General features: G+C 37.5%; 8 protein-coding genes across 17 annotated transcripts in view; 4 read left to right on the forward strand and 4 right to left on the reverse strand.

Moving 5' to 3' along the window:
- The window catches only part of LOC104827379 (CRIB domain-containing protein RIC1-like), a 1,434-nt gene extending 1,095 nt beyond the window's left edge, over positions 1–339 (forward strand). The window contains exon 5 of the mRNA XM_010560552.1: positions 4–339. Within this exon, the coding sequence (XP_010558854.1) occupies positions 4–300 (297 nt within the window). The 3' untranslated portion in view covers positions 301–339. The remainder of the gene's footprint in view (positions 1–3) is intronic.
- A 31-nt stretch (positions 340–370) lies between these two features.
- On the reverse strand, positions 371–2,771 carry LOC104826090 (multiple organellar RNA editing factor 2, chloroplastic). Its single transcript, XM_010558613.1, has 4 exons — positions 2,309–2,771; positions 1,933–2,030; positions 1,775–1,840; positions 371–811 (listed from the first exon to the last, which is right to left on the reverse strand). Exons 1-4 carry the CDS (start codon positions 2,716–2,718, stop codon positions 669–671), a joined length of 717 nt encoding a protein of 238 aa, XP_010556915.1. The 5' UTR covers positions 2,719–2,771; the 3' UTR covers positions 371–668.
- Positions 2,772–5,258: 2,487 nt separating this feature from the next.
- Positions 5,259–6,923, forward strand: LOC104826091 (probable peroxygenase 3). The gene is made up of 6 exons (XM_010558614.2): positions 5,259–5,424; positions 5,579–5,728; positions 5,839–5,924; positions 6,064–6,158; positions 6,257–6,382; positions 6,544–6,923. The coding sequence occupies exons 1-6, from the start codon at positions 5,322–5,324 to the stop codon at positions 6,695–6,697; spliced, it is 714 nt and encodes a 237-aa protein (XP_010556916.1). The 5' UTR covers positions 5,259–5,321; the 3' UTR covers positions 6,698–6,923.
- A 164-nt stretch (positions 6,924–7,087) lies between these two features.
- LOC104826093 (60S ribosomal protein L23-like) lies at positions 7,088–8,643 on the forward strand. The gene is made up of 4 exons (XM_010558618.1): positions 7,088–7,195; positions 7,654–7,938; positions 8,260–8,301; positions 8,422–8,643. Exons 1-4 carry the CDS (start codon positions 7,183–7,185, stop codon positions 8,502–8,504), a joined length of 423 nt encoding a protein of 140 aa, XP_010556920.1. The 5' UTR covers positions 7,088–7,182; the 3' UTR covers positions 8,505–8,643.
- A 46-nt stretch (positions 8,644–8,689) lies between these two features.
- On the reverse strand, positions 8,690–11,974 carry LOC104826092. Of its 2 annotated transcripts, none has more exons than XM_010558616.2 (3): positions 11,371–11,974; positions 9,217–10,733; positions 8,690–9,024 (listed from the first exon to the last, which is right to left on the reverse strand). In XM_010558616.2, exons 2-3 carry the CDS (start codon positions 10,717–10,719, stop codon positions 8,848–8,850), a joined length of 1,680 nt encoding a protein of 559 aa, XP_010556918.1. In that variant the 5' UTR covers positions 10,720–10,733; positions 11,371–11,974; the 3' UTR covers positions 8,690–8,847. The 2 variants fall into 2 exon arrangements, with proteins under 2 accessions (XP_010556918.1, XP_010556917.1); XM_010558615.2 differs by having other exon boundaries at positions 9,217–10,847; positions 11,371–11,973.
- A 1,466-nt stretch (positions 11,975–13,440) lies between these two features.
- Positions 13,441–16,758, reverse strand: LOC104826094 (two-component response regulator-like APRR7). Of its 3 annotated transcripts, XM_010558619.1 has the most exons (6): positions 16,726–16,758; positions 16,450–16,600; positions 14,359–15,144; positions 14,105–14,269; positions 13,857–13,988; positions 13,441–13,747 (listed from the first exon to the last, which is right to left on the reverse strand). In XM_010558619.1, the coding sequence occupies exons 2-6, from the start codon at positions 16,489–16,491 to the stop codon at positions 13,640–13,642; spliced, it is 1,233 nt and encodes a 410-aa protein (XP_010556921.1). In that variant the 5' UTR covers positions 16,492–16,600; positions 16,726–16,758; the 3' UTR covers positions 13,441–13,639. The 3 variants fall into 3 exon arrangements, with proteins under 3 accessions (XP_010556921.1, XP_010556923.1, XP_010556922.1); XM_010558621.2 differs by lacking the exons at positions 16,450–16,600; positions 16,726–16,758 and adding an exon at positions 15,255–15,753; XM_010558620.2 differs by lacking the exons at positions 16,450–16,600; positions 16,726–16,758 and adding an exon at positions 15,246–15,753.
- A 4,575-nt stretch (positions 16,759–21,333) lies between these two features.
- LOC104826096 lies at positions 21,334–22,751 on the forward strand. Of its 5 annotated transcripts, XM_010558626.1 has the most exons (6): positions 21,334–21,550; positions 21,803–21,875; positions 22,015–22,070; positions 22,174–22,318; positions 22,394–22,423; positions 22,525–22,751. In XM_010558626.1, the coding sequence occupies exons 1-6, from the start codon at positions 21,531–21,533 to the stop codon at positions 22,564–22,566; spliced, it is 366 nt and encodes a 121-aa protein (XP_010556928.1). In that variant the 5' UTR covers positions 21,334–21,530; the 3' UTR covers positions 22,567–22,751. The 5 variants fall into 5 exon arrangements, 4 of the variants coding, with proteins under 4 accessions (XP_010556928.1, XP_010556927.1, XP_010556930.1 ...); XR_773690.1 differs by lacking the exon at positions 22,015–22,070; XM_010558625.1 differs by having other exon boundaries at positions 22,394–22,751.
- Positions 22,675–24,743, reverse strand: LOC104826095. Of its 3 annotated transcripts, none has more exons than XM_010558623.2 (5): positions 23,932–24,743; positions 23,559–23,764; positions 23,362–23,467; positions 23,149–23,257; positions 22,675–23,021 (listed from the first exon to the last, which is right to left on the reverse strand). In XM_010558623.2, exons 1-5 carry the CDS (start codon positions 24,547–24,549, stop codon positions 22,864–22,866), a joined length of 1,197 nt encoding a protein of 398 aa, XP_010556925.1. In that variant the 5' UTR covers positions 24,550–24,743; the 3' UTR covers positions 22,675–22,863. The 3 variants fall into 3 exon arrangements, with proteins under 3 accessions (XP_010556925.1, XP_010556924.1, XP_010556926.1); XM_010558622.1 differs by having other exon boundaries at positions 23,097–23,257; positions 23,932–24,740; XM_010558624.2 differs by having other exon boundaries at positions 23,097–23,257; positions 23,559–23,731; positions 23,932–24,737.
- Positions 24,744–24,840: the final 97 nt, after the last annotated feature.

Here is a 24,840-nt window from a genome sequence, read left to right on the forward strand (position 1 = left end):
CGGAGAAGCAGCGGTTCCGCAGCAGACGAGCCACCGCCACAGCCGAAACCCACAAGACGCCACCGGAGCTCGCACACCTCAATGGACTCGTCGGACCCATCGGTCAGGAGGAGGCGTAACGTATCGGTTCCAGACATGGAAACGCCATGTCCTCTAGCGGACGGCTCGGCTCCTCCAAGGAAGCCCGCTTCGCGACCGAGGAAGCTGAAGGGATCAGTAGGAGGAGGAGAGGTACCTATGAAGAATTCTAATGTTCAATCAGTTGACGATACGCCTCGTAGTTCTTCTGAGATAAACTGAGATTAATAATAATTTTAAAAACACGATTTGTCTTGAACATATATGCGTGTTTTCTCATTTCGAATGCATATTACAAGAAAGGATTTGGATTCATATCCAGGCGTGACTTGGATACTGACAACATGAGTTTGAACACTTACCAAAGAGCTTACTTACAAATAGCCACCACATTTACAGTGCCTAAATGTTACATTTAACCATCACATAACCCAGTCTGTTCATCATCAACTTCAACTACAAAGGTTTAGGCATTTGGCCTCTTGGCTTCGCGGGACTTATCATCAGCGGTAAGATCATTAGCTTCTATTCCTTTCCTTTGGCCCCAGATCTTGTTGTAGTATAATACCATCATCTTCTTCTATGGCTTTTTACCTCGTATTTTCTCTTCGACGCGCATAACGGGTTCTGTCATTGTACCTCGGTCTATCCTGTGCTCTCTGAGGCTGTGGCTCCACCCGCCCCTGCCTCTCTGGTGGTCGCTGGACTATTTCCCCGTTAACAAAGAGCTCGGCTGCAAGTCATCAAGAACGGTAAACAATCGATCAAACACTAACATCATTTCATAATCAGATATATTCAACACAGAATATGCTGATATCTTATCTATCTCTCTCCGATTGTTCTATTGCACTCTAATAACTGAGCACAGAACAAGAGGAGAGAATCTCGTTGTGAGTCCATTAGCATTCAAAACTAGACATGGCTAGAAAGCTACTAGCTTTGCCAAGATGGACTTCTGAGATATATTCAAGAGAAACTCTGATATCTTATCTCTGTCCAATTATTCTATTGCACTCTGATAACTGAGCACAGCACAAGGGGAGAGAATCTCAATGTGAGTCCATTAGCATTCAAAACTAGACATGGCTAGAAAGCTACCAGCTTTGCCAAGATGGACTTCTAAAATATAGAATCAAAATCGGAAAGCTAACCATTGGTACAATTACTGTTAGATTATTCTATAACCCAGATCACCTATCCTCGTATCGAACTATCACAAACAAATGTTTCATCTCAACAAGTCAGCAGTTAGACATGTAACAAGTCTAATGCACACAACTCAGCCAAAAGAAAATTTTGTTGTGAGTCCATTAGCATTCAAAGCTAATCATTGCCAAGAGACTCCTTAGCTTCGCCAAGATGGACTTCAAATTGAATTTCCATGCTTCTAAAGATAGATATCTGTAGTTGTTAATTCTGTTTCATGATTTCATCTCAACTGGCGTGCAGTTAGACACAATATGATCTTATGCCCACATTGGCCAAGAGAAGATTTCGATGTAAGTCCATTAGCATTCAAAACCACTCATAGTCCAGAAGACTAATTAGCTTTGCCAAGATGGACTGTGAGAAAACCATTTACAATAGCAAAATGGCACTTGCAAATATTTCATTGTTCGAAGAAACACAACCCATGGATACAAACCCAATCATAAACAAGACAGAAACTATTGAAGTATGTGATCATATTTACCTCCATAATCTTTGTATTCAGGATCCACATAGGAGTCTGGAAGCACGAACAAAACACCGGGTAAGCCTGTCGAAACCAAGAACCAAAAAAACTCTTTTTTTCTGATAATGAAAAACCACCAACAAGACAACACAAGCAAAAGTAAGAGAGGGCTGTACCTTCTAGCTTAGTTGATGTCTCTTCATCTATCTCACAACCAAACCCGAAATACCTCTCACACGAAACATTATAGATCCGCTTCTTTGCCTCTTCCTCGCTACCAAAACCATCACAAAGGAAACAATCAATACACATCACCATACTATACATCGCAACAATTTCAAGTTACCATACAACAATAAAGCGCAGAGAGCACTCAGAACATTCCGTTCCCTTTTTAGACGCATGAACCCTAATCGACTTTATTACACAGTCAGAAATTTTTTTCCTACCTTCTCTCATTCCAACGAATTTACCAGCAATCAACCAAGAATAGATGAGCCTAATCTGGAGACATATGGATCTAGAAAATATAAATTTGAACCTGCTCAATACCTTCCAACAACTTTCGCTAATGTCTGAATGTAGCAATCGATCATCTGCTGCTTCGTTGCGCCTTCTCCGCCGGGCTTATCCATCACGATGAGCCAGTGCTCGTAGTCGCATCCTGGAAACAATGGCGCCATCTCCGTCGGTGGTCGGTCACTGAAGTTGGAACCCGAGTTGAGCGGCGAGTACGCTGAGCCCGAACGACTCGCACGACATTTGATTCCGACGAACCGCACTGACGAACCCGGCTGAGATCCGACAGCCTCAGAGACAACGGAGCCACGTCGATGGAAGAGAACAGCGGAAGGAACCGGCGTAGAAGCTATTGTAGAGGCGTAGGAAAGGGGTCCATTGGAGAGGAGAGGGCGGGTGAGGAGGTGGCTAGTGGCAGAGGCTCCAGAAATGGGCAGAGCCATCGATGGCGGCGGAAGAGAGCGAGAGAAGAAGAGGTGGAAGAGAAACTGGGTTTACGGGATAGGGTTTAGGGAGATATTTATAATCGATTTTTCACTTTATTTAATTGGTTTTTTAGTTTTGAAAAAAAAATGCATATGGGCCTGTTATAATAATGGGTCCTTTATTAAATGGGCCTATAAATATGCATAGGCCCATACAATCGGCAACGCCAGAAAAAACCCGAAAAAGACGGCTTCTGTTTTATACACACGTGTAAAGGAATCGACAAATTATTCTTTTTCTTCGCAACAACCCCCGCCCCTACAATAAAGCCCCCAAAATTCAAAACAATTACACTTCTGCCCCCAACGAAAAGCTCTACCGTTCATATGGCAAAAAACTCGCAAGATCGTGTTCGGATCAGACCGATTCCACCGTCCGGTCGCCGGCGGCATTGGAAGCTCATGTCCTGTTACGTGTGAAGCAACTTAAAGCAAAGATACGGACGGTGAAACAAAGGTGCAAGGAAATTGACAAATAGATAGAACCAAATTTTGGGAGTCGAAATCAACGGTTATGCTCGACATTTCAATTTCATCAACGGTCGATATCTCCCCAAGTTCTTCACCAAACTGTTCGGGTTTTCATGCATTATTTTAATATAAGACAATGTTTGTAGCCAAGGAGCATTCCGTGTTTGCCATTGTTGTAGTTTTGTACGCAAGTGTATGCATGTGAGCTTTTGCATTTCGCTGTATTGCTTCCGTATATATATATAGATTATACATATTTAGATATATCGGGCGAATTTGACTGATCCCTATTCCGTACGCCTAGTGTTTTATAATAAGAATGTAAATATTTGCTTAGTTCCAATTTTTTGAAGTTGAACCATATTTGTTTGTGACTGTATAATGGATAAAGTACACCCAATAAAATCAAATAAAAACAACGTGGGGGAAGTTATTATACGTTTCGTTGATTTCAGACCATCTGTCTCCTTTGTTTCTATAAATAAATTAGAAATACAGAAAACCCTAAAATTCAACAAATTACTAGAGTAAAATAAATCATGTCACGCAGGGAAATTCCACAACAACAAAAAAAACGTGCAGCAATATACTCAAAGATTTGGATTATTTTCGTATTCATATATATATATACACGCGCACACACACATGCATATGTATCGCTGTGTGCATGTAATCCTTGCGAATTCGTACCCATTTCGCTAAGACGTGTGGAAATTTGTATAGAATTCATACATTAAGTTATATATATTATGCAGACATAAGAATTAATGACAAAAGAAAAGAAGGGCACGGCACAAATGGTGTGAAACGATCCATATATATATAGTTTTTTCGTATTATTAAATGATCCAGGATTTTTTTTTTTTAAAAAAAAAAAGCAACGACATGGCGAGTTTGATAGGTATTGATATTGATGTAATCCAGCATTGAATTTGAGTCTTATGGGCTTGAAATACGTATCACGTGAAGACACTCGACGGGCTTACAAAAAAGGGAAAAAAAATCGGGAAAAATATGCCATCTAATATCGTCCATGTCTTATTTGAACAAAAACATTTGAACATCAATACGAAATAAAATTGATTTTCGTTTGAAAAATACTATCAAGTGGCAAAATTTGATCTTATGCTAAGAAAAAGAGCCCACAAATTTATATTGTTGATCATATATTCTTATTCAATTTTGTTCTGATAAATCATGATAGATCTTGAACAATAAATATAAGCTTTTAAACCTTATACATTCAAACTAATGGACCACGCATAATAATATTGTTGGGTTGTTTGGATAAAGAAAGGTGAATGATGCTTTTAACTTTTTCCCGAAATTGGCATCACTTGTAATCGTTAGCGAATACCATTTTTTTTTGTTTTCATATTTGGAAGTTTATGGCCAATGCATAATATATATATATATATATATATATATAATTATTTTTAAAATGGAGCTCCTTTTGCATAAATATATATCTTATAGTTTAAATCGGATAAAACTTTATTCGACAAACTTTATCAGCTCAGCGCCACATAAAAATGGCGTGAATTTCAGAATGGACCAACCGCTAAACTTGCAAATGTTGAAATACGAAAGGATGATATACATATATCTACAAATATATGTATGACGATAACGGAAACTTTAAGAACTTGGCATCTGCTTTGTACTTGCCGTCCATTAACTCGTGTTAAATCCATGATATTCGATCAAGGTTGTATCTACGCTGCTGACTGCTGTTAAATCCACGAAGTTAAAATTCGCACGTGACAAAATCACGAGATAACAAAGAGAGAGTGCCTACTTTCCGGCAGGAGAAATATACATATACACAAAATAAGATCTTAAACTGGCACGTGTTTGGATCGGCTAGTTGCCGTTCAATATATATCTATCTTCAATAATCATGAGTCATGACACGAGATTTGGACAAGATTAGAACACGTGTCAAAATCTTCGAAGACTTGAGATTGAGCGTTTTGGCTCCCCCATATTTCATCCTCCTCTATAAAGGAGCTTTAAACGTCGAAAGTCACATTGCTCCTCCCTTTAGTAAAGAAGAGTACCATAAGAGAGAGAGAGAGAAAGAGAGAGAGATGGCAGGAGAAGGCGAGGCGATGGCTACGACGGCTCCGTTAGCGCCGGTGACGTATGAGAGAAAAGTCCGAGACGATTTGGACGAAACTTTACCCAAACCATGTAAGTTTCTCGACTATATAGTATAAAACTGATCAATCGAATCCTGATTCGATTTATATTAGGGTTTTTCATATTGTTATGACAAAAAAAAAATATGGGTCCGGACCAAATCGATATATATGTTGTTGTATAATGATGGTGAAATGGCGAGAAGATTTGGCGAGAGGATTGGTGGCAGCGGATACGGACAATCCGGAGGGAGCAAAAGAACACGAGAACAAAGGCATGAGCGTGCTTCAGCAACACGTCGCCTTTTTCGACCAAGACGGCGACGGAATCGTCTATCCTTGGGAAACTTTTTCGGGTAATTAATTAATTACCCTTTTTTTTTTTCCATTTTCCATCATCATTCATTGCAACAATTACGTATATATATGTGTATGAATATATATATATTTTGGCACGATGTTTCAGGATTTCGCCAACTTGGGTTCAATGTGGTAATCAGTGTTTTGGCGGCCATTTTTATCAACCTCACCTTGAGCTATCCTACGTCACCGGTATGCAAAACTTTGAGTGTTCCTTCCATGTTTTGATAATATTAAATTTTATTATTTGCATTTTTGCTTACATTATATACAAATTTACTTGAAAAGTATAGTATACAACAATTCAAGATTAACGGTGTTATATGTCTAGGGTTGGTTGCCTTCTCTTATGCTCCCAATTTACATCTCCAACATACATAAGGCCAAACACGGAAGTGATTCCGGCTCCTATGACACCGAAGGAAGGTTATATAACATTAACATATACTTTATGCACACACACACACACACACATATATATATATATATATGTATATATATTAAAACCGGATTATAATATGCAGGTTTATGGCGATGAACCACGAGAACATGTTTAGCAAATATTCACGTGTCATTCCCGATAAATTGACATTCAAAGAGGTTTGGAACTTAACCGAAGGGAACCGAGTCGCATACGACATATTTGGCTGGTTAGTTCCACCTTCGATTCGTTTCATTGTATTTTGCTATAGCTTTCTGTAACCGTGAACATTAATCTTTCTTACAATCGAAACAAAATATTACATCAAATTTTCTTGAGAATCTTGGGTTGAATGAACATCCGAAAAAATACGTTTTTTTTTTGGGGCAGGGTGGCGGCAAAGGGAGAATGGATATTTCTCTATCTTCTTGCAAAGGACGAGGAAGGGTTCCTGTCCAAAGAAGCCGTGAGAGGTGTCTTCGACGGGAGTTTGTTCGAGTTTTGTGCCAAGAGAAACAAAGCCAAGAACGAGAAGAGGGACTAAGAATATTTATAATTATATGAAATAAAACTGAATAAATTTGAATTTTCGTGTAATGTGTTGGTCCGACAGTGTATCGCTTTCGTTCGTTTTCTTTGGTCTTGTCATATGGATCTTTGTGAGTTGTGGTTGGTTGTGTACATGTTATTAAGAAATTATTGTTTGTAAGGTATTCTGTCCTTGTTTTACTGTTTGATCCCAACGTGTTCGCAAGACCGGTTTTGTGATACTCATTTTTCGGCCGGTTATTTCGGTTTAGACCGGTTTATTTGGTTACTTGGTACCAACCGTTTTGAGTTTGAAGCCCTTTTGTGGGCTTTATAATGGGCCTTAGTGTTTGTTTCTTCTGTTGTAAACTTGGGCCTAAACCCTAATTTCTCCTCTTCCCTCCTCCTCCTCCTGCGGTCGACAAACTGAAAAACCCTAGAAGCAGCGTCTCTATAAGTGTAGGTCGGGGACCGTAACATTTCTCTCTCACCCCGTCAAAAATGTCGAAGCGAGGTATGGTTTTAATCCCTTTATTTCATGTGCTCTGTATATTGCGTTTGTTTTCTCAGATTTTTGTTGTTTTCGTCTTGTTTTCTGTTTGTTTCTCGTAAAAACTAATGGAAAGAGATTTGAAGTTTCCGTGGCTGTTGGATCTGATATATGCGAGATCTGTCGAGAATTATTGTTTGGCGATGCCAAGTTATGTAAGGCATCGGCGATTCGTGGTCCGAGACAGTGCGTAGTTGTCTGAAAATTACGTGGTGGGAATAGCCTCATCTCCTTTTATCGTCCTTGAAATCTATACCTAGCGTAATTGTGGCAATAGCTTCTCCCTGTATAGCTCATCACAGACAGATGGCCGCAATTTTACTATAGGGAGTTTTGATTGTTTATTATGCTATTGGATTTTGGATGAAACCTCGCAAAATTCGAAACATTTCGTTAACGGGTTTGTGTCTGAATTTGACCAGGACGTGGAGGTACATCGGGCAACAAGTTCAGGATGTCACTGGGTCTGCCGGTGGCAGCCACCGTGAACTGCGCCGACAACACCGGCGCCAAGAACCTTTACATAATTTCAGTGAAGGGTATAAAGGGCCGGCTCAACCGGTTGCCTTCCGCCTGTGTCGGTGACATGGTGATGGCTACAGTCAAGAAGGGTAAGCCTGACCTCAGGAAGAAGGTTCTTCCCGCCGTCATCGTTAGGCAGCGCAAGCCATGGCGCAGAAAGGACGGTGTCTACATGTACTTCGAAGGTCGTTTCTACGGAACCCCTCTTCTAACCTCTTGAGTTATGTGATATGACATTATGGTCTGTGCTTTGGTTATATGATTATCAGACTTAAGTCAGGTATCCTCCGAGAATTATCGAATGGTTGATACAGTTACAAGTCTGGGAAAGTTACTGTGCCCATCGTTACAGATGCTGTAATGCCTCAAATGCTTGCGTCTGCTCCATTTGGACGCTAAATATATGATCAAACTTTTCATCAGCTGCTTGTTTTTTCTCTGCATAATACCGAGTTTTTGTTGAATGGAAGAATACTGATACAATATCGGTTTCTATTCGAATGCAGATAATGCCGGAGTCATTGTGAACCCCAAGGGAGAAATGAAAGGTATCAATCAATCAGAATCTTACAAAACTCTTAGATCAGTGTCACTGTCATCGGTTCTTGTCATTATTTGGCAACTCTTTCTTCATAAATCCATGAAATATCCCATCTTTCACTTGACAGGTTCCGCCATCACTGGACCCATTGGAAAGGAATGCGCCGATCTCTGGCCGAGGATTGCAAGTGCTGCCAATGCCATCGTTTAAACTTACTATCAGATTTTCCCTTTCTTTTTATTTGAGACTCGGGATTTTTGGTTGGAGTTCAATCTGTATTTTGAGCATCAGACCTCTGGTTTTGGTCACTATCAGATTTTCTGGGCTTTGGTAGATTTTCGTTCCTTCATTTGGGTCTTCCACCGCCGTGAATTTACATTTTACACCATCCAAAAGATCAGAAAATGCATATGAACTATCCAATCTCACAGGTCATAACAAGAAAATCAATGTAGAACTATTCGTATAGCATTTAAAAAAAAAAGATGCAAACAAAAATACAAACCGCAAAAGGGGAAGTTCCCCATCTTTCTCCTGAAATCTCCTTGCTAACTTAAGCTTTTGTACACTCTCTGGCCGGTGATGGCCTGAGCCTGTGGCTCTGGCTATGGATGTAGGCTATAGCAATAGAAAAAGATTGCAAAACCGATATCTTCGGTTGAAATTGAACCGAGTATAGCCCCTCGTGGACATTCGCAATCCTTAATCCCGGCGTCCCGTGCATTGATCCCTGTAATTTCCAGTCCAAGAACACTCAAATTCAACCACATTGTACTGGTGATGTGATGACTAACGAGTTTCTTTTCATGGTACGCTGTCATAAGATTGAAAGTTTCCTTTTTTAATCGATGTTTCTGCATACCCATCTGAAAGTTTCTAACTTTAGATTTAGGAAATGGTTGTATACAGATTTAGAAGGTACCTCGGTGAACAACTCGAAGAGATTGCATTGGCCTTCCCTTTGATCTTTACGTGGTCGGCCTTTAAGAACGGTTAGCGGACAGCCCAAGTCCCATCCACCGCAGTCACAGATTCCACCGGATTCCCACCTCTGGATCAAACTTGATGGTCCGCCATTCCTCTTTCTAGGCCCACCATGAATACCGGAAGGAATGATAACATACATGCTTGTTGAAAGTTTTGAAGCATCACCGGTTCGAGCCAAGGACGTTTTCTTGAGGAATTTCATGCCCCAACCTCCGACTGATTCCTCCTGTTGTTCCTCGAGGTGTTGTTCTTCCACAACAACAGCAGACGATTCAAGATTCGGTGGAAGATCGTTTTCCAGCAGATTTACAGGCTCAGGATCATAGTTTGGTTCTTGAAATGGCTCCCAAGAACAGAAATCGGTTGTGGAGCTTGCTCTGCTGAATCTCGAGATACTTCTTTGCCTGGAGGCACGGGTATTGAACGCGTCAACGACTTTCTTAGGGAACCCTTTGCTTTTCCTCGTATCATGGCACTGCATTTGCAGATTTCCACAGTCGCTGAACAGAACAAACTCTCTCTTCGAGATTCTGCTATTCGACGATGAGGAGACTGAGAATAAAGTTGACACCTTTATTTTACCCACCAGATGCAACTCATTACCACTGCCTTTCCCCAGATGGATCAAGTATATGTGTTCTAGAGCACCACTGTCAAAACACGATTCTGCATTACTCAAGCTGGCCACAAAGATCTCTTTTTTATCGTCCAATGAGAAGACAAAACGAGGCAACCCATTGCCGTTCATAGTGAAACGGAGGGTTCCCTGAGAAATGGTTGTAGACGCAGATGATGAGGACGAAAACGAAAGCTCAGAAGAAAAACAAGTCGAGTCTGTGCTCGATACAGAGACAACGTTGTTACATATGTTTTCAGATCGACAATCCCGAATTCGGGAATCCGGCATACCCTTTACCTCATCCTTCCGCCTTCCCGTGCTATGAGGATCGATATCCAAAGCTTCCAACTTGTGAGACAAAGGTTTATCAAGCATATGCATAATGCTCTTGTAAGCTGCAACTGCAGGGCTGATAAGTGTACTACCTGAGTCACCTGCCAGAGGGAGCTCGTATACAACCTGAGGCGAGTTTTCCATTGGGATTATGGTTGAATCGAAGTGATACTTAGATGCACTGATATGAATCAATTCAAGACAGCGGCGGAGAAACTTCTCATCTGGCGACAGCACGTGCCTCGGGATCTTGCTATCCATAACACGAGTCATTCGGAAAAACGAGCCTTTGCGACGATTTTTAACAATCTGCAACAACTTCCCGTTGTTCAAAACGAACAAATGCTGCAGATTTTTCTGGCTGGGGGAGTTATGCAACTTCAAGAAGCCGTCTTTAGCAGATAGATTCTCATCATTGCTCAGCTTCAGAAGTGAATCTTCTTGCTCAGGATCATCCTTCCGAGCACCAGAAGTATCATTCCTCATCGTTCACTTGCTAACTAGAAATCAAAAGCAGAGCAATTCAATTCCCCATTCTGTTATCTCCGATTACCAGATTCCAGATTGGACAGAAGAAAACTCTTCCAGATCAATCCAAAGATAACACAAGCTATCTGAAAGGTAATAAAACAAACATCACACATAAGAACAACCCTGAACTCCAAATGCTGGAAAACAAACAAAGGCTCGAACAACATAATACCAAAAGTTCCATGTTTTTCTTTTCCTACACGACTCTTAGATCAGTGTCACTGTCATCGGTTCTTGTCATTATTTGGCAACTCTTTCTTCATAAATCCATGAAATATCCCATCTTTCACTTGACAGGTTCCGCCATCACTGGACCCATTGGAAAGGAATGCGCCGATCTCTGGCCGAGGATTGCAAGTGCTGCCAATGCCATCGTTTAAACTTACTATCAGATAAGGGGAAAAAACGAAACGCATCAACAACAACGATCTACCCACTGCTACCAAAATCCGAACTCGAGAAGATAAGCGTACTGGAAAGCTCAAGTTTTTAGATACACCCAACAATCTAAATCCGAGATAAGCTGAAATCACGATCGATTTTCAAGCTCAAAGAAGCATTTTACAACTACCCACTTCACTACAAGGAAGAAAGAACCCAACATACCTGGAATTGGGACCAAAGAAGGAAAATTTACTCGGAATTGAAAAAAGTCGAGAACTTTCTCTGTCACTCTGCCAATTAATAACCAAAGACGATTTCTTTCTCTGCCAGGATACAATCGGAAACGGAAGCTTGCTCTTTTAAGCGAAGGATACCCTTTCAAAAGAAAATGAGTACGAAAAGAAAAGGGCAAACCTTGGAATCAAGAAAGATTTCTGGGTTTCAATGGAGAGAGAAGGTGGTGGTGGTAAGAGAGAGAAAGTGAGACAGATTCAGAGAAACGCGTCGTAAGCCACGTTAATGTCTGTGCAAACAAAGAGGAAAAAGTGACGTTTTTCTTCCTTTCAATATGGAAACAGCCACAAAAGGAGGGTCGTTTTCTGGGTCTTCATACAACAATGCAGGACCCACTCGTGTGTTTTCTTCATCAGACTCCAATTTAGGGTTTCGTAAATTTCGTGGGCTAATCAGCCATTGATGGGGCAAGTTGGCTATTGCCCACGAAGAGAGAGAGAGAGAGGAATGTAAAGAAACCGAGTGGGCGAAAGAGAGGGACACTAATGGCGAGAATGGAGGGAAGTGAGTGCGCCCATTAACGAAGACTGCTCTACATTACCAAAAAAAAAAAAAAAAAAAAAACCATATACGTACACGTATACCTGTATATGCTGAAAAGTACCTGAATTTATTATTTCAAATAGTAATAAGATGTTGTTATTATTTTTGGTTAAATGTTCATAATGTACAATTACCCTTTTGAGAGGGGGGAAACTAAAGATAAAGATGTTAAATTGACGTGCCATAGGACATGGGCCAAGTTTAAAAACATGCCCTATAAAATATATATTTTAAATTTGGACAAATTTTCGAAAAATAACTGGTGGGCATACACGGATTGTTTTTTTTTTGTCAGCGTTGGGTTGGGCCACATGATTTCAAAAACGAAAATTAGATATTTAAATTATGAAAGCCGAAGTTTAAAAATATGCCCTCTAAAATATTTTTAAAATTTTGGACAAATTTAAGATAAATTGACGGATTTATTTGTCAGCGTTAGGTTAGGCCAGCCACGATTTCAAAAACGACATTTAGAGATATTTAAATTATGAAGGTTTGAATTTTTAAAATACGAAATTTATAACCTATCGACCAACCACCAAGACTTGACAAAAAAAAAAAACATTTTATGTCTTGTATTGGATTTGCGCACATGATGTCTCGACCATTTGGTGTTATTTTATGTGTTTAGCTTTTTGTTTTGTCTAGTAGGAGATTATACAATCTAAATTTTATGTTTTGATAGAACAAGAATATTTATTTAGTTATTTATTCAAATAAAATAAAATGTCTTATCACTGTAATTCAACTATCATAAGATAGCCTGCTTTTTTGTTAGGCTTAATATTTTATGCCAGTTGTATATATTAGTATACTAATAGTATACACAAAAATAAATAAATGTTGATAAAACAAAAGAGTACCTATATGTTGGTTGGGTTTTTTTTTAGGGGTGTCAATTTAGGTCCGAAGTCCGAAGCTCGGTCCGGTCCAACCCGAAAATTAGCAAATTTTGGGTCTAAATTTTTCGATCCGAAAAAATTGGGTTTTCGAACCGGACTTAGATCGGAATTCGGACTCGATTCAGATCGTCCGAAAACTCGATACTTTTTTTAAAGAAAGAAAAAAATATTTACTTATGTGGAGCGGTCCGACTCGACCCGATCCTATCTGAATCCGTAATATATAGAGCTAGACTTTGGCATAGTTACATAGGTCCGAAAAAACGGATCGGTCTGAACCCGAACCCGAATCTGAAATCTTTGGGTCGAGTGGGTTCGGACAGGTCCAATTGACACCTAGTTTTTTTTTAGGTCTTTTTGATAATCTACAAGAAATTCAAAATAACAGAAATAAAATGTGTATGGGCCCACAATATTGGGCCTATTATAATCAATTGCCCAGAACTTTAAGCCTATTTAATACAAAAGGGCTCATTCAGAGGAAAACAAATAGAGGTCATTGTAACAAAAAAAACCATAATGTCTACGGGGATAATAATAAAAACATCATATATAATGTTTCAAGTGATAATAATACAACACTCATTAAATACAAAACATCATTCTCATCATATATATACATATATATGCATATAAACGGAATGTGGGTCAAGGCCAAAATTGTACTAAATAAATAGAAATATAACTCTATGGAATAATATTTTTTTAATATTTGTAATTGCAAGTATATAAGAATCTATGCTGGTGAGTTGTTAAATCCAAGATTGGATTGGGAAGTTGCACTTGAAGGAGTTCACACCACTTATGTGTGAGAATATGTCGGAAGAATCCACCATCTGTTCCTCTTCCTTCACTCCCATCTGCAAAAAAAAAAAAAAAAAAAAAAAAAATTATCGCTAATTTTGAATTAACTGAAGTTATTAGTAAAAATAATAATTAAGTCTCGTTTATGGCTTGAAGAAAGCTTACATCATCATCTTCGTCATCGTCATCATGATGGCTTGAAGAGGCTTGTCTATGGAGTTCCCCTAATTCATCATTCTTGGCGAATCTTCCCCTAACTCTTGGTCGGCTATCTGCCAATGTCTTCCGACAAGCATACTTCACCCCCCCCCCCAAAAAAAATGTCTTATTAGCTCCGGTTAATTAGGTTCGTTCAGGTTTAGGAGCTAACTAAACCGGTTGGTACGATACGATGGTTAAAGACGAAGAAGTACCTTGATTTTCTTGCTGAAGTTCCTCTCGTTCCTCTTCTTCATGTACCTATGGATCTTCTCTTTCCTCTGCTCGGCGGAGAGTCTCCCGACCTTACTCGACGTCGCTTCATCCAGACAGCTTATCTCTGCCGATGGCGGTGCCTTGTTCTCTACGCTACCGAGAACCTGTATACATCCCGAAAGAAACAAAAACCAGGATTGGCAAACTCCCAAAATTACAGATGAGAAAAGTTGAAGTCTTTCGTGGAGTTTACCTGAAGATCTCCAGGATTGAAGATGGGTTTGATCGAATCGTGGTAGAAAATCCCACCATTGTCAGCAGCTGGATAATCCATCAATGGATCATGAGGCTTGAGATCAGGACAACCCAGATGAATATTACCTGCGAAAAGTCCAGAACTTTCCGAGGATAAACTAGGGTTCAGGTTTCCAGACATGACCATATACGCAGACAGACAAGGCGTGCCGTAGAAGGAGCGAGATGGGGATGAAGGGTTGAGTCCGATATTGTAACTTGGGACAGAAGATAAGCAATCTTCCTCGAAAACCGACGACTGTAGTGGCGGTGGCGCCACGGAAGAAGCTGTTGTCAGAGACAAAGGATCTCCAGAAGAAGAGTAGATAATGTTTGGAGCTGAGAAATCGAACTGGTCTTGGCATGTTGTCCCGAGGAGTTGTTCAGACACAGGAAACTGCAGAGATGAGGAGAAATCTATGGAGGCCGAGATGTCGTTGTCGAAATCTTCCTGTGGATCGAAAATTATCGAAAGATCCCCGTTATTGTCTTCGCCATTAACGTTGTTGTTCTCGGTTGTTGTAGAAGCTGTATTGGCGTTCGAGACTTCGTTTCCATTGAAACTTCCTGATTTCTCTGGATAATTGTTGTTGATGTTGTCGTCTTCCTTATTGTTGCTGTTCGAAAACAGAACTGAATTATCACAGTTCGAAGGAGATGTCACTTCAGATGTCTGAAACGGTTCCTGTAACAGCGGATCACAAAAGTCGAAGATCTGAACGTTGAGAGAGCTCGTGATTTCATCCTGTGTGAAACAACATAGGACAAATCAATTACACCACTGTAATAAATAATAATACGACGAATCAAAGGAGAAAAAAAAAATCAAAGATCTTGGAGACGTACGTAAACAACCTCCATAAAAATAACTAGGGTTTTCTTGCGAAACAAGAAACTAGAACTGTAAGTGTTGTGGGTTAAGGTTTGATCCAATAAGGCGGTTTCAGGCACTTCATATTTATATATAACACGATTCTATATATATATGGGGAATCTCCAGAAAGAAAACAAACATGTAAATAGATCAGATCTTCTTTAATGGATCAGATATTGTCTTTTGAGTAATTACTAATTAGGGTTTCGGGCAAAAATGTTGGGCAAATGAGATAATGGATGCTTCACGTGACATGCAATTCAAGAAGAGCCATATACATTATACACACGACAGGAACAAGACGCAAAGCTCAAACGCTTAAGAGTTGAGTTTCTATAAATGGAAAGTTTTTTTTCTCTCTCTGGGATATGTATACGTAGATAGCATCTTTGGAGGCGTAGTAGACATGGTTCTTTGTTATCTTCTGACACTTTTGTGATTGGATGGAAAGTATAAAGACCGTACGTACACTGTGTTTTGTCCTAAACGTATCGAATGTTTTTTTTTTTTTGAGTTTTAGAAGATTAAACATAATATATCAAAAGAAAGCTACCAAAACGAATGAAGCAATCAGAACAAGAAAAAAGAGATAAAATGGAATAAGGAGAAGAAAATGACGTTATGGCGATAAAATTTCTTAGGGCATCCAACAATAGTATGGGTTGACATAAAATTATTTCAATAAAAAATCGAATAAATATATATATAGTCAAATTAATAATATCTTAAAACGTATTGATCTACAAGTGGTTCTTTAAATTTTCCAGATGAACAAATAACTGTGAGTATTAAATTCTGATTATACAATATTTATTTAAATTTTCATTACGAAGAATATATATATATATATATATATATATATATATATATATATGTGTGTGTGTGTGTTTCTTTAATTTGCAGTTTTGTTCTTCAGATAGAAAAGAAAAGAGAGAGAACGAGTTTCTTGTATGTTCTATTGCATCAAACATGTTAAGAGAAGACAGCAATGTCTAGAAACTCACATTAGATTCTGAAATTGAAAAGGATAAATAACCGATTTATATTCTCAGAAAAAAACATGAGATAAATTCAAGAATCGCAACATGGAAAGAGAAAAAAATAATCACGCATGCAAATATAATTTCAGAGATATGAAGAAATTCTATAAAATAACGTAAAGAGATTCGAGATTACGATTGAGAGTTGGTCCTGAGGCGAAACTATCTCCTGCAACATGTCTTGTTCTAAGCTCCAACGTCGGCAATGCAAGAATTTTCCGGGAAAATGGAGAGAGAAAAAGGAAAATTTTTCTAACCAAACGATTCTCCTCGATGCTTCGTCGAATCTAGAAAGAAATGAAACCAGAATTAAAAAAAAAATCATCGAAAATGATCAAATGATATTGGGGAGAGAGAAAAAAACTGAAAAAAAAAACAAAACATAAACAGAAGTTGGAGAGAAAATCCTTACAGTTTTATCCGAGGGAAAATGGAGGATATGGAAGCTCAAGAAACCACAATGTGTATATATACTTTTGGTTGCGTACGTATATATACATATAATGCCTATATACATCTCTCTGAATTGTATAGACTGGCGCGTGTCTCTGCATATATAATATAGTTATATATATATATTATACGTACATGTACGAGCTCGAGATACGCCAGCGTGGCAATTCCCATTAAACGTGCTGGACCAAGTTCCCTCTTTTAATGAGGTGGCGGGTTTTTTACCATCCACGTGGAGGTTAGTATGGTGACGTGGATAATTGGTCCCACCTTTGGGAGACTGTTTTGACCGTTGAGGGAGCTTGACCCAATTCTCGTTGCGTGCTTTTTGACGTTTTGACCGAGAGTTGTCCTAAATTAAGCCCTATATTTTTGGACGTTGTTTTTTCCCCCTAATTTCTTTAATTTTAGTTATTTATATTATTTCTGTATTTAATAGTTTTTCCATTTTTATTTCGCTTCCACTATTTAATTCATCCACGTCCATGCAGACGAGGGTACATGAAAACCCTAATAAATAAACTGTCCGTGATGTTATTATCATCAAAAACTTTTATTTTTCCATAAAAAAAATGTAGAATTTTTTTTATTAGTTACTTGATGCCTATTAAAAATTCGAATATAAAAATTTCTTACGGAATTTTCCCTGGAAAATAAAATTGCAGAAATAGTGACATTCAAGTAGAGGGTACTGCTTACCTTTTAAATCATTCGCTTTCAGGCTTTGAATTGAGATGTCGTTTTCTTACACTTTTTTTTTTAAACGATGAAAATGGTTCTATAATAATTGAGATATCTCGAAAAAATAAGAAAAAGGACTTTATAGTAATAATTTCGAACTAGACTTATATCAAATTAATTAGTTGGCAACAAAGTTTGTAAAGACAGTGGTACCAATGGCTGAATATATTAAACTATAAATTTAATTACAGATAATAAATAAAGTATAGTAGCATGGATGAAAACATTAGCATTTTGAACAATCCAGCGTAAATTTGAAAAGCTGATATATACACATCAGAAGGGAGCTAAATAAATTTATTTTCACTTTTTATTTATATATGCACAATATATAATCGGAATTTCTTTTTTAATGAATATTTATGATAAATTAAAGGGATAATTCCATTTAAAACCCTGTACTTTTCTCTCGTCGCAATTTAAACCCTGTACTTTTTTTTTATCCAAAAAAATATTGTACTTTTAAAAATTGGCAAATAAAACCCTGAACGAAAAAATATATTATTTAATGCTGACATGGCATCCTAGTCATCTGTCACATCATCAATCCCTAATATTTAATAATATTAATTAATGCAAAATAAAAATAAAATAATAAAAATAAAAATAAAATTTTAAAAATTATACACATACATATATAATGAAATGATATATATATATACACATATATAAACATATTTATATATATACACACATATATATAATACATATATGTTTTATATGCATATGTGGTATATGTATTTTTTTTTCTAAAAATCATGCATATGTCACATATATATATGATTTTTAGAAAAGCATGTATATATCACACATACATATAAAATATAATAATTATACACATATATAGATATATATGTATCATATGTATATATATATATATGTATATATGTATATATAAATATATTTATATATGTATATAATTTTAAAATTTTTATAAACATGTTTATATATGTATATAATTTTATGAATATATATAATTTTTTAATTTTTATTTTTTTTATTATTATTTTATTTTTATTTTTTATTAATTAATATTATTAAATATTAGGGATTGATGATGTGGCAGATGACTAGGATGCCATGTCAGCATTAAATAATATTGTTTTTCGTTCAGGGTTTTATTTGCCAATTTTTAAAAGTATAGAGTTTTAATTGCCAATTTTTAGAAGTACAATGTTTTTTTGGATAAAAAAAAAGTATAGGGTTTAAATTGAGACGAGAGAAAAGTACATGGTTTTAAATGGAATTATCCCTAAATTAAATAGTGGAAGCGAAATAGAGGGAAATACGAGTCTTCGAGATAGAGGGAATACTTTGGCTTTCATATTTAGTTATAATAATTTTATAAAAAAAATGAAAAAGGAACTGCTTAAGAACAAAGCTGATTTGATGAATTGATACTACGGAAATACGACCGTCTTCATCGAAGTTTGAATGTAAAAGGCACACGCCTTCCACCGCTGAAAACGACGGCCACTTTCATAAATAAATAAAAATACAAGTATAAATATATATGTATGTATATATATACGTATACAGATGGTCCATACAATTTTGAACAATAAGTTTCAGACATATATTTGGAGAAAGTAACTCGAGTATGTCTCAAACTCGTTTAAGATATGGTTGGGTATACACATAATCCCATTGAAACATTATTTAATTATTTGTAAAATTCAATTAGTCTTTCTAATTACGTACGGCCCCTACGGTCGAATCTGTTTGTCATTGGTTAAAAAAAAAAGTGTACCATTTTTTTTTATTGATAAAGGCCTTACTTTTGGTTATTCTCTCGTGGGCACTATGACATCTTCCCATATCATATGCATAATTTCTTTTTCCATACAGATAGAAATCATTCATCATAATGCTTAATTATATTGGTATTTAGGCAATAATATTTCATGTATCTAGACTTTAATTTTCATATACCAACATAAATTTGAAATCTATTTCGGTTTCGATTTCGACCTTATTTTTGGTTATTCTCTCGTGGGCATTATATTTTTTTAGATAATCCGTAAGTTCCTCGGATCTTTGGTTCAATTATATCTTTTAGAACATTAGAGAAGTACAGATGAATACTCCTCCCCACGTTTAGATTTGAACCCAAGATAAAAATATGATTTGGATGTTCTCGTACCGATCACCAAAACTTTTTTTTTTTTGATAAAAGAAATTTTTGTAAAATTTAAAATCCGATCACCAAAACTTGGGTTATATTCACTATGTTTTTAACATAGTTTATGCATTTTCCATCTAAGAGTATCTATCTAAATACATATGCAAATACCTATTGATTTTTAACTATAACGGATAAAACCAAGTATAAAACAAAATTCAAGATTTTGGCGTAAAATATTATAAAAATTGATCATCGTACGTACAACAGAATTGCATGTACAATATAACCGGCATATAAAATTCGTATAATATAAATTTGAATATAAAATATATTCGCAAGAACTGACATTTTATTCTATTATTCTTTTTTTTTTCTCTCCTCCTAAATGTAAAAATATATATTAAGGATAAAGTGGGATAGGGAAACATCTACTGTGCGCATGTTGTGCCAAATCTTTGCAACATCAAAGCTTTACGTCTTTCAAAAGCTCATGGCTTTGTAATATGGTCCTTGCAGATGTTGTCGGTTAGAGTTTATTTGGGTTTGGTTTCAGATTCATTTGCACAAATTAAATGGAATCTTTCTTTTGGTTAAAATAAAATAAAAAAGGATAAATTGATTCCCTAATGTTTTCCCTCACGCATTTAGATAGAAATATTCCAAAAATATCAGAGCTTGGACTGTTCCAAAAATACACGTGTCGTCGTACTAGATTAGGGGCCAAAATTTAATATGAATTCGTTGTTACAGGAAAACAATGTTTATTTAAGTAAATATAGAACAAATGTTTTCTAAGACGTCGTTGCTGAAGATTTTTATTACATTTTATGCGTGTTTTATTTTTTTTATTATTTTTTCATCAAGGGATTGGTATTTAAAAAAAAATCAAAATTTATATTAAACATATAATAAATTATAAATAAAATTATATGAACTTTATTCGATATGGATAAATATATTAAATTGTTTCATCAAAATAATTACGATACTAAATGGTATATGAAATATCTATATTCAAATAAAAGTTATAATAACTGTATGCTAACGTAAAGTTATTGTATTATATGATAAAACCAATACAAACTGTTCGAAATCTTTTTTTTACCACATCATCTATTTTTTTAATTTAAAAAAATAGTTAAAAGTTTTAATGGGCCGCTCCTATCATATTTAATAAAATGGGCTTGGGCTTTATTCTTCAGAAGAATGTAAGTCGGCAAAATTCAAAATTCAAATCAGCCCATGAACCCTATTTTCAGCGCAAGTTAAATGTCCCTAATTCGGATTGAAACGATCGATTTTGCCCCTCTCTCTCTCTCTCTCTCTCTCTCTCTCTCTCTCTCTATCTCTCTAAATATGGTCAGAAGTCTTATTTATTTTCTTTAATATTTTCTATTTTCTATTTTCTTCTTCTTGGGTAACGCTGTATGATTCCAACGCTAATTATATTAATTCAACATATTAAAAAAAGAAAAAGGAAGAAAGTGAAATGGACATGCAACAGAACGTGGAATACCATTATCGCTTTGTCATCCTACTGTTCGGCTTTCCTCTCTTTTTTTTGGCCCACACGACTTGTTAGGAGAGACTGCCAAATTAATGTTACACATTCAATGAACAATCATTCTTTGGGTTTTTTTTTATTTTGTTTTCTTTAACTAAATTACAAAATTAGGAATTATTTGGTCCAATAAAATATTTGCTATGTCCCAGAGAGTCGGAGACCGGAGGCGCCGGTGGTGACGACGAAGTCGTGTTTTCTCTTCGAGAGGTGGTTAATCAATAGCCACGTATCGGCAAGCTCGGAGTTGCTCCATCGGTCTAGGGTTGTCGGCGATTTACAATTCTCTGATCTCCTCGTTATTTCACCCTGGAAATTTCCCGTCTTTCTAAGAACTATGGGCTGTTCTTGCTTCAGGTAATCTTGGTACAAGCGTAAAAAATTGAATTTCATCGATGGGTTCTTGGAACTAGCGAGATACTTTGTATTTGAATTCGGAATTGTTCGAACACGTCTGCGTTTTTGTCTGTCATTTTCCGTCTTCTGCTTCAATTCTTTGGGTGCAAATGATTGACACTGTAAGTCAGGTTTCTCATATTTATGCATTTGTCAGCAAGAAGTCTTGTTCTCGTTGTAGCAAATTTGTTTTAAGCGGTTTGTTCCCTGTAGGAGTATGGGAAATGCCCGGTTTCAGGTGAACCACTTGCCATTTGATGACATTGTTCCCATCAAAACTGGAAAGGTATGTTCGAAAATGTAAGTTTGTAGATGTTGCACTGTCTTTCCACCCTTTTTCGCATTTGGGGGTGTGCTCGTTTTTCTGTCTGGAAGGTTCATTCAGAGAATTTCCCTCGTTTTGTGCTGTCGGCATGTCGAGTTAGATCTTGGATCTGAGAGTTTGGTGCTTTATTCAAGATTTGTACGTTTGGGTGATTGAGTACGTATTTGTCCATTCTTCAGCGCAGTTTGTCACTCTGTTATTATGTTGGATTCTGGTTCTGGTGCTAATCTCTTTAGTGGTTTGTCTTCGTTTCGACCAGACTAAAGAATGTATTACGACCATGTACCAATGCGAACATCATTCGCTGTTTCTTAATCGCTAATGGAGGAGATGATACTACTGCTGCTCTCTCTGATCGTCCTTCAGGACAAATCTTGTCTACACTGAGTGGTCGCTGGAAGAAGGTCTTAACAATTTTAACCTTTTTGAAGGCTTTTCTACTCTGGTTTCGCGTTTGATATGTCTTACCCCTTTCATAGGTCGTAAGTGTTAAATTTGTAGCTGACAAGGTAAGTCACGATTCATTCGAAGGCCCAAAACATACATTGTTTCGCAATTTTCTAGTTGATGTCCGTACCTGATCTGGCCAGGTATTCGTTCTATATTGTAGGAGCATTTCCGGGAGTCTGGAGGTGATAAACCCGAGATCTGATTTGCAAAGGGAAGCTCTTGTTCTACCCATTTGCTTCTTCTTCTCTCTTTCTTTCTTTCCTCTTTGCCGTCGTCGTCGTAAGATGAATGACATATCAATAAGTGTATCTCTAGGAAATACATGTTGGTCCAAGATAGGTTTTGCTTTACAATAAAACTGAAAAATAAAATTATGTCTTGTGGTAATACATGATCAAACTGCATTTTACTACACATGGAAGTGTTCATGTGTTATACAGGTATACATACAGGGACATCATGTCTGTTTCCGAGGCAATCGGGGTTCTATTGCCATTGATTATCTCAAGACTAGAAAGTTTTCAACAGTCAAAGAGACCTCACGAGGAAGATGACCTTCCAACATGATGCCCGCCTGATCTCTCTTCTTCTTCATCGTCGTCGTCGTCACATTCATCTGTTTCCCACAAGAACCGAGCATATGCTGCAAGAATATCGCTGAAAAACACAGAGAAAATGCTTTGCAGTTAGGAGAAAACAGGAATCCTGTGTTGGAGAAAGAAAAATCGGTACCTGTCACCTGGGCCGGCCTCAACGGCCTTTCTGAAGTAGAACGAAGCCATACCACGATCACGATGCACCTCCCAGAACGATTTAGCGTATTGGTACATTGTCTCTCCATCTTCGGTTTCAGCCTTTGCCGGGTTTGAACTCCGGTCTTCTGCTCCAGTAAGCTTTTCCGATGCAAAGAAAAGAAAAAAGCTCCGACGTTAGAGATTATGCATTCAAACACCGGGCGGATAAGAGAGGAAACCCACAAGTTAAAAACCAAACCCACCTCAAACTGTTCTCTTCCTTGACGATTTTCTTCATCTTCCTCCTCGTCCTCATCACTGTCATCGTTTGTCTCCCAAAGGAAACTCGCGTATGCAGCAAGAACGTTGCTGAAAACAATGTATTCACATCATACGTGCATGCTCACAGTCCAAATGGCTTTACTTCCAATAAATGAGATGTTTTGATGATCTCACTGACCTGTCTGCAGGAGATGCTCGAACAGCACGTTCAAAGTAGTTTGATGCTTTGGCTTTGTCCTGATGAAGCCTCATCACCAATCTTGCATAGTTAACCATGATTTCTCCATCGTCGGGCTCCACTATTGTACACCGATGGTAGTAGTCTTCTGCTCCATGGAGGTCTCCTTTGAACTGTGGCGTCAGAAAACTTGCCATTACTTGAAACTATACACACAAACAGAGGCCAAAAGAGATGTATGCATATCCATAATCTGGAGAATCTGAGTGATGAATCTTTGAATCACAACTTCACATTGGATAATGCTTTGAGACATCTGCAAGTATAGTAACCAACAGAAGCAGAGACTATGAAACTAAAACGTTTTCAGTACCTCCAAGAACTGAGCGTAGTTTCTGAGAAGCAGAGGATGCAATGGATAATCCTCAAGCATCGTTTTGTAGTACCCATCACAGTTCTCGTCATCAAAACTCGGTAAATCAAATTTAATCTCATTACCATACAAATCGAACTTATCAATCCCGAGCCCTGCTGCTAAATGCATAGGAGGGCTAGGTGGCCGTTCGATCTCTTCTTCAAAACCCAGTTTCTCATCTGGATCTCTTTTCTCCTCTTTTCGTGCAATCGCTATCTTCTTCTTCTTCTTCTCTTCCTCGGACTCCTCCTGTCGCTTCTTCATTTCTTCTTCCCCAGACCCCAATTCTCCGTCTCTGTCAAACCCTTTTCCTCTTTCGCCATCTTCTCCGAAACCCATGTTTCGGTTTCTGTCATATCCTTCTATTTTCTCATCACCTTCTCCTTCGCCGCCTTCGTCATCTTCTTCCTTGATAGATAAGAAATCCACCTGTCTAACGAAACTGAACTCGCCGCTAATCCTGTCGCCAATCCTAATCGTTCTCTCCAAAGTTTCATCAGTTTCAATCACCGGATTTTCGCCCTGGTCACCATCTGCAGTAACGAAAACCGAGAGAGATGGTACGTTCCTCAGCATTCTTCTGCTGAAGGGTCTTTCCCAATCCGTTCAAGTCTTAATAATTTTTTTTTCTTGGGTTACTTTGGCTCAAGCTCTTTGAACGTTCATCGGTCGGAAATTGGGTTCTATTGGTTTTTTAAGATTTTGGATTTTGATTCGGAGGACCCATGAGAAGTTTGAATGAGACGGATATTCGGCATTGAAGTTCGAAGATTAAGTGTATGTATGGTTGATTAGATTTCCGAGGGAACTCCTAAAGCACCCCTGTAATATTTTTTATTTAGAGATATTCCCTGAAGTTTTAAAAAG

Source organism: Tarenaya hassleriana, unplaced genomic scaffold, assembly GCF_000463585.1.
Source record: "Tarenaya hassleriana unplaced genomic scaffold, ASM46358v1 Cleome5, whole genome shotgun sequence".
Classification (NCBI taxonomy): domain Eukaryota; kingdom Viridiplantae; phylum Streptophyta; class Magnoliopsida; order Brassicales; family Cleomaceae; genus Tarenaya; species Tarenaya hassleriana.